This window comes from Eutrema salsugineum, unplaced genomic scaffold (assembly GCF_000478725.1).
Source record: "Eutrema salsugineum unplaced genomic scaffold, Eutsalg1_0 scaffold_1, whole genome shotgun sequence".
Classification (NCBI taxonomy): domain Eukaryota; kingdom Viridiplantae; phylum Streptophyta; class Magnoliopsida; order Brassicales; family Brassicaceae; genus Eutrema; species Eutrema salsugineum.
Window position 1 is genome coordinate 6,779,357 of NW_006256909.1, and position 17,566 is coordinate 6,796,922.

Sequence of the window (17,566 nt, forward strand, 5' to 3'; positions counted from 1 at the left end):
CTTGTTACTTTCGTGTGGTTTTTGTTTGGTTACCTAATTGCCCAAAAATACTATTATTTGCTGTTAAAAGGGAATACATCTTTCTTCATAAGAAAAGTCATATACGTCTTATGTTATTGAAGAGATTATACTAAGAGAGCCTTATTGGATCAGGCATTTTCGTTGAATTAAAAATCTTAACAAATTTTTCTGTTATTGATTACTCGTTAATTTTCAAAATATTAAAATATAATTTCCTTATCAATTTAAATAAATAAGCCAATAAATCCCCTCTAAATATATGGCAGGTATGTTCAAATCCATTAAAAGCATAAAATCCTTTGGATTTAAAAATGTTTTAAAATGCATGAACTTATGGTATATAGTATAAGCTCTCCTAAAAAGATAAGCAATCTACTGGTTTGGGGAAGGTTTTCATATTATACTAGATTTTTGGAAATCTGTATACGTACATATTGTTCCGTTTTTTTTTTTTAAGAAAGAAAAAATATACGTACATATTTCATCCCAATTAAACAAGATCCTATTTGAATGGTTGAGATTAGAAAATGAGAAAGAATTGTTATCTAGAAAGGATATTCAAAGTATGTTTTCACTACATCGACTTACTAGTTTCAGATGCCCGGTCATACTAAATGTAAATTTTGCGGTTTTATAAAGATTTTGGGAAAGTAGATAGTTTCGTATTCGCGTCCCATTTACAAAGGAGTCAGTGCGGGCATTTGATTTTGAGTTACAGAATTTTAAAATTAAGCTAAAAGTCCTAAGAACATCCTCTAAGAGTACATAGATAGTATAGTTCTTACTAAAATGACGGGCCAAATCCACTAGATTTACAGTCATTTCGAACACTGTCTCCAGTTTTTAGATAGATGGACGAAGCCCATACTAGTTTCAGATAGCCCATTATAAGACCGGAAATGGAGCAGAACAAGATCTGTTGAAAAACTTATTTTGATTAAACAATTTCCATGTAAGTAGATTTTACTCTAATTCCTACAAACAAACAAAAATGTTCTTGTTCACAAGTCTTCTTATTATTCTAAGAATAGGATGATTAGAACATCATTGACTTCTTCTAACTTTCATAACTGCTCTAACTTCTTCATATAAGTCTTCTTGTCTCTCTTCACTGATCCTCCTATGAAGCTAAAAACTTCATACATATTGGAGGTTTTATTCCAGCGAGTGCAAGTATCGCCGCCGGTAACGTCCAAAGTCCTTCGCCGCAAATTAGCCCTGAGGCAACCGCCGGAACCATAACCTCTGCTTTCTTCCGATTCATCTTCTCCCAAACAAACACAACCAAAGTCCCAACACACATGTCAATCGCAAAATAAGCTCCGACCAGAAACGGAACCGCCATCGCCGTCGGAAGCGGCATGAACCTCCCAACCTTCGCCGGAGTAAGATCCCTAACGACATTGACCAAAACCGCAAACCCGAAAAACCCGTAACACATTTGGAGACAGTGAAGAGGCAGAGCAGAGAAGCCTTGCACCCCAAGAATCGCCATGTTTCTGTAAATCAAAGCGTAAGGAGCCTTGAATTCTCCGTTAGGGTTTCCAACGTCGAATGCTCTGTAGAACAAGAAGAAACTTAACGGCGTCACGATGCATCCGACGATCGTTCCGATCATTTGGCTAACAAACATAGCCTTAGGTGACGTCATCGTGTAATGAGCCGTTTTGAAATCTTGCATCAAAATACAAGAAACCGAAACAACCGATTTGATCAGTCCACATCCGGCGAGTCCGGCCACAACTCCGTTTTCTCTTCCCGTCACAGCCGCGAGAACGAACAGACCGATTTTCCCATAGTTATAAGCCATGTTAATGTCTGTAAGTCCAGCTCCATAGGCGTTACAAAAGGCAAGAGATGGCGCGAAAATGTAAGCTACAATAACGTAATACCATTTGAGCTGAGGAAATATCAGAGGAACCACGACGGTTGAGACCGCAGCGAAGGTAAGATATCCGGAGAGTCCGATCCACATCGGGATTTTGTCTCTGAGGAAATTCTCGTCTTCCTTGAGAAATTTCCGTTGTTTCTTGTCACCCAAGTCATCGAGATCGTTAGGTTTGTTCTTGAGTCTTGTGTTGATACTGGCAATGGTGACAAAGAGGATCTTAACGAAAGTGTAGAGACCATCGCCGAGGATTAGAGCTACGGATAAGAAGACTTTGTAACCGTATATGCTCTTCATGTTGTGTTCGTCGAGACTCTCAGGGAACCAAGAGCCTTTGAGTTTATCAAGAAGAGGCCACATCATGCCATAAGACAGAACAGCTCCTAAAAGCAAAGAAAGGTTAACCAAATGTGAACAGATCATTCCTGCTCCTACAAATGTCATGCTGAAATCAAAGAAAAACCTGCAAAAGGATCCAGAAAAAGTGTTTTAATTTCATGTTTCAAGAACTCGGAAAAAAATCTTTGTTTTTTTTGTAAAATTGATGCTTACGTTTGTTTCCAAGCTTTTAAACCGAAGGTTGGGAATTGAGAAAACCCACAACCTTCTATGCCAGAGAAAAACCACTGGAAAAATCCCCACAAGAAACTAAATGAGAAGTATTTCATGAAACCGCGCACTTGCTTCCTGCACCAAATCGATTCCATTCAAAGATTAGGAAACTTCAGTAGCAATCATCACTTCTTGTAAAATAGGTTAACTAACTTACTTGGCCTGTGCATCTCCTTGCGTGTGGAAGCCATTGATGAGAACCGCGGTAGCTAAACCACTTGGATATGTTAACTTAAGGTCAATAATCATAACCTTTCGGAGAGGGATCAAGACGAAAAGACCGATGAAACAGACAGCAAAGAGATAAGCAGTCATCCAACCAAGGCCTGGTTCTTTCACACTCTTCTCAGAGTTACCTTCCATGTTCGCACCAGATAACTCATATGTCTTGTGGTTTAACCCCAGAAGATATGATGCAAACCCACCTGAAAAAAAAAATAAAAAAAACACACAAAAAAACCCAATCTTTTTAATCAAAGTTCCAAAATTTGGTTTTATATTATATATACCCCAAAAGCAAAAGCAACATCAACACTTTTGTTGTGACTCAACAATCCCAAAAGTTTTCATAAAGTTAATATGTTTATTTTTGAAACATGTTTCGAATTATTTTACAGATATAGTTTTAGAGAATCTTGGCTTGTTTCCCAAGAAAAATAAACTATTAAGGAAAAAATAAATAAGAAGAAAATTATGTTCTTAACCTCCGACGGCAATGCCATAACAAGCAACAGCAGATGTCTGGATCATTGTATTCTCTTGTCTTGTGAATGGCTTTGCGACAAATCCTGATTTCTTGAGAATCTTAGTCCATGTCTGGACGAATACAAAAGCCAGTAAAGCTGCAGAGCTGTTGAGATTTGGAACAATCCCTGTCGTGAGATTTAGCTTCTGAGCTATCACACTAAACACAACTCCGATCACTATGCTCACTAACACTCCTCTCACCGTAACCTGCTTCGTCCACGGTTCGATCGTCCTCCCAGACATCTCTTCTTCTGTTTCTTGTTCTTCTTCTTGTAGTGACAGTTGATTATTGTTGTCTTCTTCTTCTTCTCTCTTCATGATCTTTCTCTGCTCTATTTCCATGGAAAGTACTGATGAAAAAAAAGAATTGAGCTTTGCAAATGAAAATTCTTTTACGGTTGGACTTATCTTTGATACTTATATATACCAGAAAATTTAGGAATATATGAAACTCTATTTTCACTTGTGTGTATAAAAGAATACTCTTTTTTTTGTTTGTTTGAAGAGAATAAAAGGAAAGCTAAAGAACTCATTGTCTCTACCCTCTTAAGTGCGCATGTCCGACACGCGCATTGTCCAACGTAGACGAATCCGTCAAAACACAAACGCAAAAGTGGGAAACGCAAATTGTGTGAATAAAAAAAAGGTAAAAGAGTTGGGAGAGATTTGGTACACAAGTCAAGTGGCCAAGTAGATTGTTGTTGGCATCTTGTTCCAAAGGACATTTAATGACATTTCACTTGGTTTTGTCAGAATCTTTGATATTTATTTACAGCCAAATGAGATTGTGTGGTTCGTGTGGGTGCAATGATTTAATCGACCCTTTTTAATCAGAGGTTTGAAAAAACAAATTCGGCAATCACATCATCATGATTAAATGTCTCGTACAGCATTACGTGTAGAATTTCCACTCTCGCTGAATTTGAAAATTTCAAAGATAACCATTATAGGCATATTTGACTTTTGAGTACAAATTTTCGACCCGGACCTAGGTTTGAGTCATGCAAATAGTCACTGAACACATTAATAAGATGTTGAGGAACGGTAGCTGATTTGGATGAAAAATCGATGGTTTTTTTTGGTAAAAAAAAAATCGATGGTTCTTAACAAAGAAAGACTGGTTACTATTAATAGATATGATATTTAATTCAATTCATTCATAGAAAAAAGGATAATAATATTTAAAATTGTTGCTTACTCGGTTTCTGAATTCAGAGTTTAATTCGATGATAAAAATAATTTAATAACTAGAAGTTAATGTTCATCTATTCGAGACTATGGGTTGTCTGTAGATTTTTTTGTTCTTATCCAAGAAATCTCCATTATCTCTTAAAGTCTGAGACAATAATAGGTGTTCGAACTCATGGTTTTGAAAACTCTCATACGTAGCTTAAAGTTTGCTAGTTTAAAAATAAGTTTATATGGAACTAAAGTTGGCTTTGAAATTAATTTAAAACATCTTCATCAATTAAACGAAAGTTGGCGATTATCTAAATTCTCAAAAAAAAAAATTTTTTACGACATTTGCTATTTCTTTAAGAGAATTATATAATTTTATGATCAAGACATGAATATCCAAAACACAGAATTGTAGAATAATTGAAAAGGAAATGTACATAGATGCTATAATCGTCATGCATAGATCAATATATGTGAATATGGTGAAAGTAGTGAGATTCTAAATGAGTGTGGCTCAATGGACCATAAGACCAATACTCACATATCACGACAAAGACAATGCACTTTCTACTTCGTTTTTCGTTCCCTTTCTACGCAATCCTTCGTCTCAATTATTCTACGAAATCCAATGCACTTTTTTCTTTTCTTTATCCACAGTATTTAGCGATATATGTTTATTTATTCTGCTAAAAAAAATTCGCGTATTTTTCACGAGAAGATAAATCCAGCTTTGAGAGCGTAAAATTTGATTTTGTATTTACTGATGATGTAGTTGATAGATCTATAAAGATGTTTAATGAATTTAGGTGATATAACAATTTACGTTACAATATCTCACCAATTTATATAAATTGCTCATTTGGTCAGTTGAAGATGGTGTTATATTTTAGATTTATTTGAACATTCGATGAATAAACATTATTACTCATTTAGAAAATTAGTTGGGTGGTCAAAACTTGGTGATTACCCTTTCTTATAAAAAATATCTCACCAGTTACTTATAACAACGTAAAAAGTTTAGATTCAAGATCTAATAAATATATGAATAAATATGTTGCGTTTGAAAGTTAACCTAAACTAATTATACTACTATAAACGATACATAAGTCACAAAATAAACTTAGGAATTAAGATCTAATAGTGGGTACAAAGTTGAAACAAGAACACTTTAAACTTTTCAACTACCATGTTGCTGTCTAATCTGAACCATTTTCCCTGTATTACATAGGGATTGTTAGGCCTAGTATAGGGATTAGATTCGCCGAGTTATTATCTAAAATTGAGGGAAAAAACAAAAACATTATAGAGTGGGGATATTGATAGGTGGATGGAGACGAAAGAAGAAAAAACGAGTACTACTCCTCGACACCATTCATTTGAAAGAGAACCTCATTCACTCTTAAAGTCACAACTTATCCTCCTATAGCCCTACATTGACCCCAAACTACGACAACGACTCTTCAGTCCCTTTGCTAAAAGTCTGTTTCCATTTCCCTCTAACTTCTGCGTTTGCGTCCAAACCGCGCGCTTATAAGGACATAATTGATCAACGAGTAATATATATTCTTTACTTTCACTGTCATGCTTTTTGTTTGTTGGAAAGGCTACCATTAGTTATAATTTTAGTAACTAGTTGGAAAAGAGAGAGAGAACTGAACATGTTCTTAAACATGCCCATGTTACCATTTTTGTTTGTTGGAAACGCTACCAGCCTACCATTAGTTATAATTTTAGTAACTAGTTGGAAAAAAAAAGATAGAGAAAACTGAACATGTTCTTACATGCCCATGTTACCCTAATTAAATTTATCACTATTAATCCATATATATATATATATATATATATAATGAGCTTAAAAAATCAGTCAAATGTTGTGAAAAATAAGACGAAACTAGGGCCTATCTACTTGGTTTAGTGTTAAAAACTCAATTTGTGGTGTTCGAAGCAGACGACATGAAAACTAAAACCATAAAAATTAAATCGAATGTTTTGAATCTGTATTGGGGGGTGTGCCGTATGAGATAAACCTGTTCTTGTTTTAGTTTTGGTTAAATGTTAGGTTCAAATATATTCCGCTGTAAGTGAATATTAAAATCTAATTGAAACGAATGTCGTCATAATTAAATTGATTCATGGGCTGAATTTAGCAATAAAAAAAAATGCTGAATTATCATCTATTATAGATTATGAAAACAAGCACATTAATATACATATCAAGATTTAGGATAAAGGACTCTACATGCATGTAATTAAATTTTTGATTAAGACCTTTTACTTTTCATATTGCGCGGGACTACTATACGAATGTCTCCGCTTACACTATAGTCGATTTTTTTGTTGTTGTTGTAAATTTAGTTTTATTGATCTGCATCTTCTATAAATCAAACTCTCTATACTTCCTTTCCTATTGTAAGAAACTAAAAGTATTAATTAATATATATATATATATATATATATTAGTTAAACCAAAATGGACATTTTCTTAAAAAGAAACGTTAAAACATATCGAAGTCGAACATAAAAAATAAGTGGAACCATCTACTTGACATTTACGAACCCAATTTGAAATCGTAAAAGCCTTGCCCATTAAGGACAATCCTATTTAACAAAGTTATATTCAAGTGTTGAATACCGTTTAGCATGGAAGGCGCAAGAGAAGCGTGAGTCGAAAAGCGAACCCAAAACCAGCGGCTGAGGATCCTGTGGACCTCAATCCGGTCTAATCTGTATTAACTTTAAAAATATCTTTTAAGTTTACAAAATATATATATATATATATATAAACTTAAACAAAAGAAAAAGTCAACATACAATGTACTACAAAATTATTTGACAAAATATATTATATCATTATATTTGTCTAAATAAATAAGCTATAGTTTGATCCTATCTTATCATCTATGACCTAAAAATTAACAATCAATTAACCTCATATTATCTAACTAAATACAAAATGGTAAAGAACTAAGAGATCAAAATTTAAACTAGCGATGTAGCACTATTTATAAACAGCGTTGATCTTTTTTTAAAAAAATATATAACTACAAGTCTCGATTGTTTTTAAAACATATTGTTCAAAAGATTACTCAGTTGGATTGCACTTAACAGTTAACACTATACTCAAAGACTCAAATAATCAAATTATTGCTTAAACTTAATTTGTATAATTAAAACAAAAAAAAAAACGAACTGGAAGTGTATATAAAGCAAGAGTTTTGACAAATGCAATCCAACTGAGTAATCGTGTATTGTGTTCAAACAAATGTAATTACGTTTGGTCCAAAAAAGAAAACAAATATAAATACGATTTTAATACTAGTTAGCTGCTGTGAAATACACGTTTATTCACATATATCGAAAATTAATTTAGGATCTAGCTGGGGACTCTCGATTATTAAAAAACAAAGACAAACTTAGGTTTTTTAGTCCGGTTTTGATATGTCCCCGAACCGAACCAAACGACAAAAGAAATGTAGAGGAAGAAGGCAAGTGGAGTAGAATACAAAACCATTCTCTGCAAACAATTGTGCAACTCAAGAGAAAAAACCACGTTCATGCTAAAGCTGTTCGCTATTGATATTTTAGACGATGCAAATTATGCAACCGTGTTTAAAAATACATACGTTTACGTTATGTTGACCATAAAATAAAATATAAAATACTAAAAAAGGTATTTGAGTATTTCGTCGAGACGTCCACGTCAGCAGCCAAACCGCGTGCCAGCCACCCCTAGAATCAAAACGAAACCGAAGTCGCAAGTCGCCACCTTCCTCTATGTTTCCCTCTAAAAAAAGGCCCATCCTTTCACAGGTTTCCATTCAATTCAAAGTTAAAAAAGATTATAAAAGAACAAAAAAAGAAACAGACTTTTCGAAGAACCCAACAGAGAGAAATGTGTAGATCGACGGATTTCGAGCGCTATGTTGAGAAAGAGAGCTTAAAGGTTAAAGCTTTCTTCGTCCGGTTCACGGGTTTACTCACCCGAGACTTCTTACCCGATTCTCTTACTCTTCTCTACCCACCCCGAATCAACGAAGCTGCTTTCGAGCTCGACGGGTCCAAGATCCGACCCGATTCCCCGGCGTTCGTGACGCTCCACAGGGTCGTCAAGGGAGGAGAAGCCATTTACGGGTCTAGAGAATGGGTTCGGGTCTGGGAAGGGATCCGGTTCGAGGTGTACATGCGTGAAGAGAGGGTCGTAAAAGGTATATTCAGAAAAGACGAAGGAGACAAGTGGAAACTCGAGTGCGAGTGTGAGATGGAGGAGGAAGGATCGGCTGAGGTTGTTGTGGCGGCGGAGGGACACGTGGCAACGTCGACGATGGCGAGGAAACATAGACGGAGGAGGAAGCATAAGATGGGGTTTGAGTGTTTGGAGGAGATACCGGAGGAAAGAGAGGAAGGGAGGGAATCGGACGGCGGAGTGTGTTTTTGCACGTGCAGCCGCGGCGAATCCGACGACGGCGAGGGAGAGTGGGAGACGGTGGAATGGACGGCTGAGATGGAGTCTGAGGTGGAGGGAATGGGATGGGCCGTTGATTTGGGGATTTGGGTTATGTGTTTAGGTGTGGGTTATTTGGTGTCTAAAGCCTCTACCAAAGGTGGAAGAAGAAGAAGAAAATCTTTCTTTTAAAATTTTGCTATGAATCAGTGTAATTGTTCAATAGTGTTCTAACATAATAGTACAAATGAAATCACAAATGTAAAAAAAAAACCATGATTTTGGTTACAGAGTCATGAGTTACTTTTTATTTGAACGTAGAACAATGAATTTTCTAGTGTGAATCCCAAGTATAGGCAAGAATCTGATGAATACGGAGCAAGTATGTTGCATTTACAAATCACTACAATACACAAAGGGTCCAAAAGAATGCGTTCTCCTTTCTCTCACTAACAAAAATTAATACACCCAAAAAAGAAAAAAACAAACTGATCAAAACGTGTGATAATATATATTCAAAGTAAATTAGCAAATATGTGGGGTTGAGACCCCAAAAGGAGAGCTTTCTTCTCCTTCCTTTTTTCTTATTTTATTTTTGTATTCGTTTCTGCTGTCTTCAACTGTTAGTTTAACATCAGAAGCAGACCCTAGTTGTTTTGCTGTTGTCGTCGTCATCATTGTTTGTCTGAAACACACACAGAACCCAAATGGAGAAATTGCTATGCTTTTTGTTGCTTCACAGCCTCTCACTTTTTGTTGAACAATCTTATCTGGTTTTCAGTGGTTACCAGAAGAGACTTCACTCCTTCTCCTACAGGTTCTGTGCAGCTCAGTGTTTCCACCGTCGCTTTCCCTCCTGCTTACACTTGTTCGCGACCAGTGAATGCTTTCAGTTTCTGCTGGAGCTGTATACAAAAATTAAACAAAATGAATTGCGTTATGGCTCATCTAGCTGCTATTGCATTTTTGAACAAGTTGAAAATGTGTTTGACTCACTTGGCTGTATTTTGATTTTTCTGTATCAAGTTCCTCAGTTAAGTCTTCAAGCCTGAAAATCTTGGCAGTTAAAACTTGCACCGAGATGCACTTATAAAGACTACTAAATCATTCTCTAGAAAGAAAATGTTTGCTCTAAAAAGAGGACTAACCTAGCCCGGAGCTCAGAGATACTGCTAAGTAGTAATCTCTCCCTCTCAGAAGCCACGGGCTCAACCTGTAATCCGGAAACATTGAAGAGACAAAGTCACATTAGCCGCAAGCAATATCTCTAACTAAACTAGAGCTCTTAATTTGAGAAATCAACTTACGGTTCCATTACTATCTGAGCGAGGCAAAGGTGGTAACTTTCCCGATTGAGAACCTATTATATAAAAGAAAAATTGAATGTACATTTACTGAATAGACTTGGTCATTAATTATAACGTCACAACCGATTGACGTAATAAAATTGTCTCTCTTACCATCTGTCGTCTCCGCGGGTTGTACACTATTCATTAAGTTCATAATAAGATCCTGCAGTGAGATAATAACATTGCCATGGTTAAAAAACCTGATAATTAACAAGATAACTCTCATGTCTTAGTGGATGTTCCTCGACTTATTCTCACCTGTTGTAGTGAGGTTTGCTGGAACAGATGTTGAAGTTGAGGCATGATGAGTGAGGGAGACATAGGTTGGCTACTTACCTCCTTGATGGTCTGAGGCTGAACTGTTGGCTGCAGGGAATACAATATCAAGAATCAGATTAAGAAAAAAGAAACCGTTCCGAGTAAATAAATAAAAAACTACTAATTTGTGATCGAAAACTGACCATTTTAGGCTCAAGTATCCAGTTACCGACACTCGCAGATTTTCTCAGAGTGGACGCCTGAAAATTTGAGTGTGTGGTTTATCAGGTAAATAGCTCACTTGAGAGGAGAAATCATTAGTCTACTCTAATGAAGCAGAGACTAGAAACTAACCTGTGGAGATCGGCGAGGGACTATACTTAATGGAACATCCTAGAGAGTAGATTGTATAGTTAGTTACCGTCAAAGAAATGGGAAAAAAAAATGGCAAGTGAATTATAAACACACCTTTCCAAGATCTAGATTTCCTGACGTTACTGAAAACCGTCCTTTCTGAACCAGATTAGCCTTTGACTTATCATCTAGAGAATCACGGAATCCTATTCAAAAAGGACAAAACACTCTTTAACTCAAAAAAAAAAAAAAAAACCACTGAGCTGCACAAACATTTCCAAAGTTCTCACCTCCTGAGTATTTCATAGGAGCTGAGAAACTGTTTGCAGAAGCACGGGTTGGAAGATTCAAAGGACCACTAAACCCTGATCGGCCTGGCGGTGCCATCTGCTGTTCACTCTCGGATCTAGCGGATAGAAATTACAAGTTGTGTTGGATTGTTTGGAAGTTTCTTATAAATGACAAGCAGATCTGAAAGTGCAGTTTCAAACAGCAACTAGTAAATGTCGAACCTTTCAAGGACATGACTTTTCTCAGAAGACGAGTGGCTTAAGACAGTCCTGCTAGCAAGTGGTCCACTCTGACTTTGTCGTCTTACTGGCTTAACCTTGGCCTCGGGAATGTCAGGCTCTGATTTCGCAGTCGTAATAAAACTAAATTTCTCTTCGTAGGTTGGCTCAGTATTGGAAACCTTTTCCTTTCCGTTCATGTTTTCATATAGTGGAGGACTATCATATACTTGCCCTCTTTCATTCACCTGCAGTGGTTTTTGAAAAGAAGATCAGACCACCAGACTCGGATACAAAAAGTGAAGTTTTCTAGATGCCTTTTTCTGAGTTTTATCCACAGATAACTCGCCTTATGAAACTGTGCACGGAATATTTCTTCATCCTCTTTACTCTCTTCTAGACTATCGTCATCAATTAGCTATTACACAAACAAAGAATATGAGAATAGGGGTTATGTCATGGAGCCAATGAAGAGAATATTAAGGATAGTGCAATCACAGATCACTTGCGAAAATTAACTCACCAAAGATGCTTGTGTTTTCAAGTCTTTGACGTCAAAATTCCAAGCGCTTACTCCTCTTTGGTATTCACTCTGATATTAAAAAATATTGTCACTCTGAATCTTGAGTCGTAAAGTTTTTTAGGTAATAATGTCAAACTAAGGCGCAGGCGTATGTCACCTGTGATATAGCTTCCTCGTCAGAAGTGGCCATTCTCTTCATGGCAAGCTGTGCAGCATCCTTGGCCTGTCATACAACAACGCAATAAATAAAGGAAAGAACATGGTAATTTCAACAAAGAAGCTGAAACACACAAAAAAAAAATGGCTAACCTGAAGAGATTTTACACGAGTCCAAAGAGGTGGTAAATCGGCAAACAACCTTTTCACAGAAAGCTCAGGAGGCTTCGTGTTTTTGAAACAAGAGTGTCTCAGCAGTTTTTCTGCAGTTGGCCTTTTTGTTTGATCTTTCACCAAACACATTGCAACCATTTCTTTAAAGGACTGGGCACAACTGAAAGTCCTCTAGTTAGTTTAGTAAAAAAGAATATAAATTGTATATGAAAAAACAGACACGTCAGGAACTCCAACAACATAAGAGAATACACCTAGAAAGAACACGAGTACCTTAGAAAATTTCTTATCACGATCATAATCAAGGCTGGGAGGTGCATTTTGAATAGTCATTAGGAGCACCTGTAACCAGAAAAGAAAGAAAAGAATCAGATCTGTTTTAATAGATGCAAACACAGACACAAGCCCAAAAAAAAAGAGATTTTGAACACCTTCATGGGGGGATATTTTGAGAAAGGTGCATGACCATGGGCCAATTCAAGCGCTGTTATACCAAATGACCAGATATCAGCCCTGTTAAAAAATGACAGAAGAACAACCAATCAATAAGCTATTTTTGCGTTTCTTTGTTCCACACAGTATATACACAGTACTGATATTCTTCACCAAGCATATATGATTACATTCCAAAGTGAGCTACTTTCTATATCAGACAAAGAAACATGCAGAAAAGGATAGTTTTTTTATGCTTAACATGTAAATAAACTCACTTGGAATTGTATCCATTTCCCGGCTGCAAGACTTCCGGTGCCATCCTACAAACAGAAACAAGAGTTTGAATATAAACCATTGAATACAGAGTGATGGTAAAGTACAAAGAGATAGAACTACAATAACCGACCAGCAAGGAGTACCAACAAATGTGTTTCTTGCACGTTGCCTATCACCGTTGTCAAACAAGCAAGCAGAGACACCAAAATCGCCAAGCTTAATCTCCCCATTGTCATCAAGAAGTATGTTTCCAGCCTAGTAGGATGAAAAAAAAAAACAAAAAACTTGAATACATTATACGGATGGCTGAAAAATATAATGTCCAGTGAGCTAATAAAGTTTTCATTTTTACCAACCTTAACATCCCGGTGGATATGCCCTTGTTTATGAAGATAATCAAGAGCTTTAAGAGTTTCTTTCAGTACACAACATATAGCCGACTCTTCAAATCCGTCTGAATACGCAGTCTTCATAAGATGCAAACACGAGCCTTGTGCCATGAATGGCATGACGACCCAAAGACTATGGTCCACAGAAAATGAACAAAACGACTTGATAACGTTGGGATGGTCTATTAAACTCATAGTCTGAGATTCCCTCCTAATATCATCCTAAGAAAAAAACAAATACAAATACATTAATCCATGAAAGAGAGATCTTCTAAAACAGAGAAAACAAATTGAAAACCATCAGGGACAACAAACAAGAAGTCTTAAATCTCGACAAAACAGAACAATTTGTCTTAGTCCCCTCCAAGACCACACTACTTCTTCATGATCTCGAATGTTTTACTCTAGAAATCACAAATCTAGACATAAACGCAAGAGTATCGTGGACAAACCAAACTTCCACCGATGTCAAATGAAAAAGGTAGAGTCTTTCGAGATTGACCCATAATTTTCAAAAACCAAGAAAGGATCGAGGAAAAAAACGAACCAGATTGCTATTGCATCGATCGAGATCCAAACACTTGATGGCGACGACTTCATTAGTCGGGAGATAGATCGCTCGATAGACGACGGCGCTAGCTCCATGGCCGACTTCTTCCATAAGTTTGTAGTCCTTTGGATTTAAGGAGAAACCTCTCTGCTTACCAGTACCACTACCACCACCACCACGAACAATAGCTCCACTACCTCCCGCCATCTTCTTCCGTCGCACAGAACCGAAAACCGCCCTGAATACCACCAAATCAAAACCGGCACGGGAAGAAAAAGAAAGAACTGAATCAAAAGAATTACTGAAAATGAAGGAAAAAATCTGGAGCGGGAGAGAGACTAAGTTGTTTACTCGAGAACAAGTCGAAACCCCATTGAAATTGGATACTAATTGTTTTTATTTTGATAAAACAAAGAAAAAAAAAACAAGAGAATTCAGCTCTCTTTTTAATTTTAATTTTGGTTTTTCACTTTCGCTGCTATATTTCTGATCAGTTGACCGCCACGACAAGCGCGATTGAGAGACAAAGAGAGAGAGAAGAGCTGTTGTGCTGACGTGGTAAGGGAGTAAACATCTGAGATTATTACACGTGGATGCAGTATAAAATGAATGGCTGGGAATGAGCTTGGTCCCATCTACCTCTTTGGCTAAGTTCACGAGTGACTAATGAATGACTTTTGCTGGTTTCGTTGGAAAAGGATAAATATTCCTGATGAACTTTTAAGACAAAAAGTTAAAAAAATTTATAACTGAAATTCACTTTTTGTCCAGACAAATTATAATGAACAACATAAATTATGCATTCTACATAAAATTTCTTTATGATCGAGTTGTAAGATATGCTTTATATCGTAGAAAACTGTTTTCGATAGGCCTGAACACGGGACTAGTACTTGCTATTTTTGGTATACTTGATACTTTTGCCCCGTTCAAGTATCAAGATATTTGTACTTGTACTTGATTTATTAATATCAAGTACTTGAAATTCAAGTACTTGCCAAATTCAAGTTACTTGACTTGTTCTGTTATTTGTAAAAGTACAAATAGAATAATAAAAAACTAAAATTTTGGGCTATATTTAATTAAAACCTATGATAATATTTAATATTTTGACCTTTAAGTTTTTGGAAAGCTTTAAATATTGAAGTCTGACAACTTATTTATCTTTTGATAAGTAGATTTTTCTTTCTTTTTTTATGTTGTAATCGATGTAGAACAAAATTTAAAAAAAATCAGAGATTTGAAACGAGTAACAGGTCAATAAGACCAAGTAGTAACTTTTTTTTTAATATTTGATACTTGCCTTATACTTGCAAGTAATTTTCTTAAGATACTTGATACTCGACTTGATCAAAACAAGTACTTGATTTTACGAGACAAGTACAGGTCAAGTAACGAGTACGGGATAAGTACCAAGTAATTATGCCCAGTCCTAGTTTTCGACTATTAGTGTCTATTGACTTTTACCCAAAAAAAAAAGAAAGATTTACATTTGAATTAATTAATATTCAACAAATACATAAAAGTCTCCATAGAAAACATAAAATAATTTGTTCTTTTTCTATATGTTTTTTAATTGCTTCTTCTATATCTTATCAGAGCTAGGAAATGGTCTCAAGAGCTTCATTTTGAAGCAAAAGTCCAAACCTATAGACGCAAACGCAAATATCAAGACGCTCTGAGACACCAAAACGGCGCCATCTATACCATGAGAGGCCAAGCTTTCCCAGCTCAGCTCCAATGGCGGTCCTCTGCTCAACATACCAAGTCCTAAAACACCCAAAAAAAAAAAAAAAACAGACTCATAATTTTGTTAAGAATAGACAAGATCCAAAATAATACAGGTCAGAGATTTAAATAATCAACTCAATCAATTATTACTTAAAATGATCAAATCGTTGATTAGTATTCTACTACTGGCAACTTATAATTTTAAACAGCCAAAGTCCAGACAACGATGGGATTATCCAGCTCACACCTTCCACACAATATAACAAAACAAAGAAAGTCTTTTACTTTTACTCATTCCCTTAATCGCAAACGCAAACGCTTTGACCAATTCAAAGAAGTTAAATAAAAGCCGCAGTAATCAAATGTGTTACCTTTGACAAAACCAAAGGCTGCAACGGCTCCGGATTTGAGATGACTATCATCCAAGTCTCTTCTCACTGCATACCTGAATGTGACTCCAAACAATGCACAGCTTGCAAACGCTACTCCAAGGGGAAGAACAAGCTGCTCGATGCTCGAGACCTGAGAAAGAGCAAAAGGGAGTTCTGCGACGGTGCCAACCGCGGCTGCAACCACAGCCGCTTTCGCTGATTCTACTCTCTCCTTGTCTTTATCAATCGTATAGCCGTTTTCTGAAGTTCCGATTGCCTCGTTCTCTGCTAAGGACAAGGAGCGTTCTGCTTCCTCGACCATTGATCTTGCTGCGACAATCTCTTGCTGGCATTCTGCGATCTTGAAATCAGATGTTGAATAAGATGAACATGTTCTATCTCTCTTGTTATCGAGGAACAAACACAGTTTCATTATAAGGAACTCGAGAACCTGAACTTGCATTGTGTACAAACACAAACTAAAGACTTTGTTCCATAACAGGAGAAAACGAAACAAAACAAAACAATACAAAATTTCAAATTGCTACGGAAGACATAATTTTAGTAACCATATCTAATGAACTATCTTCACACAAACTAAGAGAAAGCCCATTTCAAGGTTTCAGGCACAAAAGTAACACCATAGATAGTCATTGAAACTCTGAAACAACATGAATCTATTCTTAACCTACAATGCACACAATTCACTATTCCATTGAAATATAGCACCAATATCTCCTGTAACATATACATGAAGTTGAATAAATATTTACCAGTCATTCTCAAAGAAACCAACACTAATAACAAGAATCAAATGTTCCATCATTTTCTATCTACAAGATTTCCAGAAAAATATCTCACCTCTGAGGCTCTTGATTCGAGCTTATTAACATAATCCTGAAGCAATTTCGCCTCGATTTCTTGTCTCTCTATCTCTGCGAGCTCTCTCTTCGCTATATCCACTCTCATCGAAGCTTTTTCCAGACCATCAAGCAAACTTCTGTTCTCTTCTCTGCTCAATAGCTCCTCCACTTGATTTCCGACAATACCGGACAAAGACTTTTTCAAATCTCCGCCGTCGCTCGAATTCGCTGCATTCTCTTCCGGTGAACTTCTAATCTTCCAATTTCGAGTTCTGCGATACGGAGAGCTCAGGGAGGACAATTGAAAGTTCAGTAGTTTGGGGTTCAAAACGTAACCCTTCTCCGATACAATCACTACTGGATTTGATTTCCATTGAAGCGATTGTGGAGATAAATATTGCATTTTGAAAAAGAAAAAAATGGAAAAAATCTTCGAGCTCTCTCCTATCTGGTTTTATCCGATGTGAAAAATGAAAAGTGGCCACTAAAACGGCACGTAAAAAGGGCATGCTTTTTAAGATAAACAACGACAATACTTTAGGTCCTCAAGTATCCGAACGACATGCATTCTAACTTCTTCTTTTTTTTTTCACAAACCAGTGCATTTTAACTTCTTAAACCAGTGCATTCGACTTCTGTAATGGTTACCAGTTGTTACAATCTTAAATTAGTCTTAAATTAGTGACCATGAAGGGCGCGAAAACATTTTATAATGACTCTAGTTCCAAGTTTCTTATTTT

The 17,566-nt window shown here is 36.3% G+C and overlaps 4 protein-coding genes across 5 annotated transcripts; 1 reads left to right on the forward strand and 3 right to left on the reverse strand.

The window, feature by feature from the left end:
- Positions 1-938: 938 nt before the first annotated feature.
- Positions 939-3,825, reverse strand: LOC18030695 (metal-nicotianamine transporter YSL1). Of its 2 annotated transcripts, XM_024149362.1 has the most exons (5): positions 3,811-3,825; positions 3,226-3,618; positions 2,679-2,946; positions 2,462-2,596; positions 1,142-2,372 (listed from the first exon to the last, which is right to left on the reverse strand). In XM_024149362.1, exons 2-5 carry the CDS (start codon positions 3,608-3,610, stop codon positions 1,142-1,144), a joined length of 2,019 nt encoding a protein of 672 aa, XP_024005130.1. In that variant the 5' UTR covers positions 3,611-3,618; positions 3,811-3,825. The 2 variants fall into 2 exon arrangements, with proteins under 2 accessions (XP_006413472.1, XP_024005130.1); XM_006413409.2 differs by lacking the exon at positions 3,811-3,825 and having other exon boundaries at positions 939-2,372; positions 3,226-3,786.
- Positions 3,826-8,284: 4,459 nt separating this feature from the next.
- Positions 8,285-9,216, forward strand: LOC18030696. Its single transcript, XM_006413410.2, has one exon. It carries the CDS (start codon positions 8,340-8,342, stop codon positions 9,078-9,080), a length of 741 nt encoding a protein of 246 aa, XP_006413473.1. The 5' UTR covers positions 8,285-8,339; the 3' UTR covers positions 9,081-9,216.
- Positions 9,217-9,260: 44 nt separating this feature from the next.
- Positions 9,261-14,337, reverse strand: LOC18030697 (serine/threonine-protein kinase 4). The gene is made up of 22 exons (XM_006413411.2): positions 14,213-14,337; positions 13,859-14,099; positions 13,279-13,533; positions 13,053-13,177; positions 12,922-12,966; positions 12,643-12,724; positions 12,485-12,553; positions 12,191-12,361; positions 12,039-12,104; positions 11,882-11,950; positions 11,708-11,776; positions 11,362-11,606; positions 11,140-11,255; positions 10,964-11,055; positions 10,850-10,888; positions 10,699-10,755; positions 10,496-10,603; positions 10,349-10,400; positions 10,196-10,248; positions 10,037-10,101; positions 9,885-9,936; positions 9,261-9,793 (listed from the first exon to the last, which is right to left on the reverse strand). The coding sequence occupies exons 1-22, from the start codon at positions 14,233-14,235 to the stop codon at positions 9,749-9,751; spliced, it is 2,139 nt and encodes a 712-aa protein (XP_006413474.2). The 5' UTR covers positions 14,236-14,337; the 3' UTR covers positions 9,261-9,748.
- A 998-nt stretch (positions 14,338-15,335) lies between these two features.
- Positions 15,336-17,283, reverse strand: LOC18030698. Its single transcript, XM_006413412.2, has 3 exons — positions 16,825-17,283; positions 15,964-16,324; positions 15,336-15,631 (listed from the first exon to the last, which is right to left on the reverse strand). The coding sequence occupies exons 1-3, from the start codon at positions 17,227-17,229 to the stop codon at positions 15,447-15,449; spliced, it is 951 nt and encodes a 316-aa protein (XP_006413475.1). The 5' UTR covers positions 17,230-17,283; the 3' UTR covers positions 15,336-15,446.
- Positions 17,284-17,566: the final 283 nt, after the last annotated feature.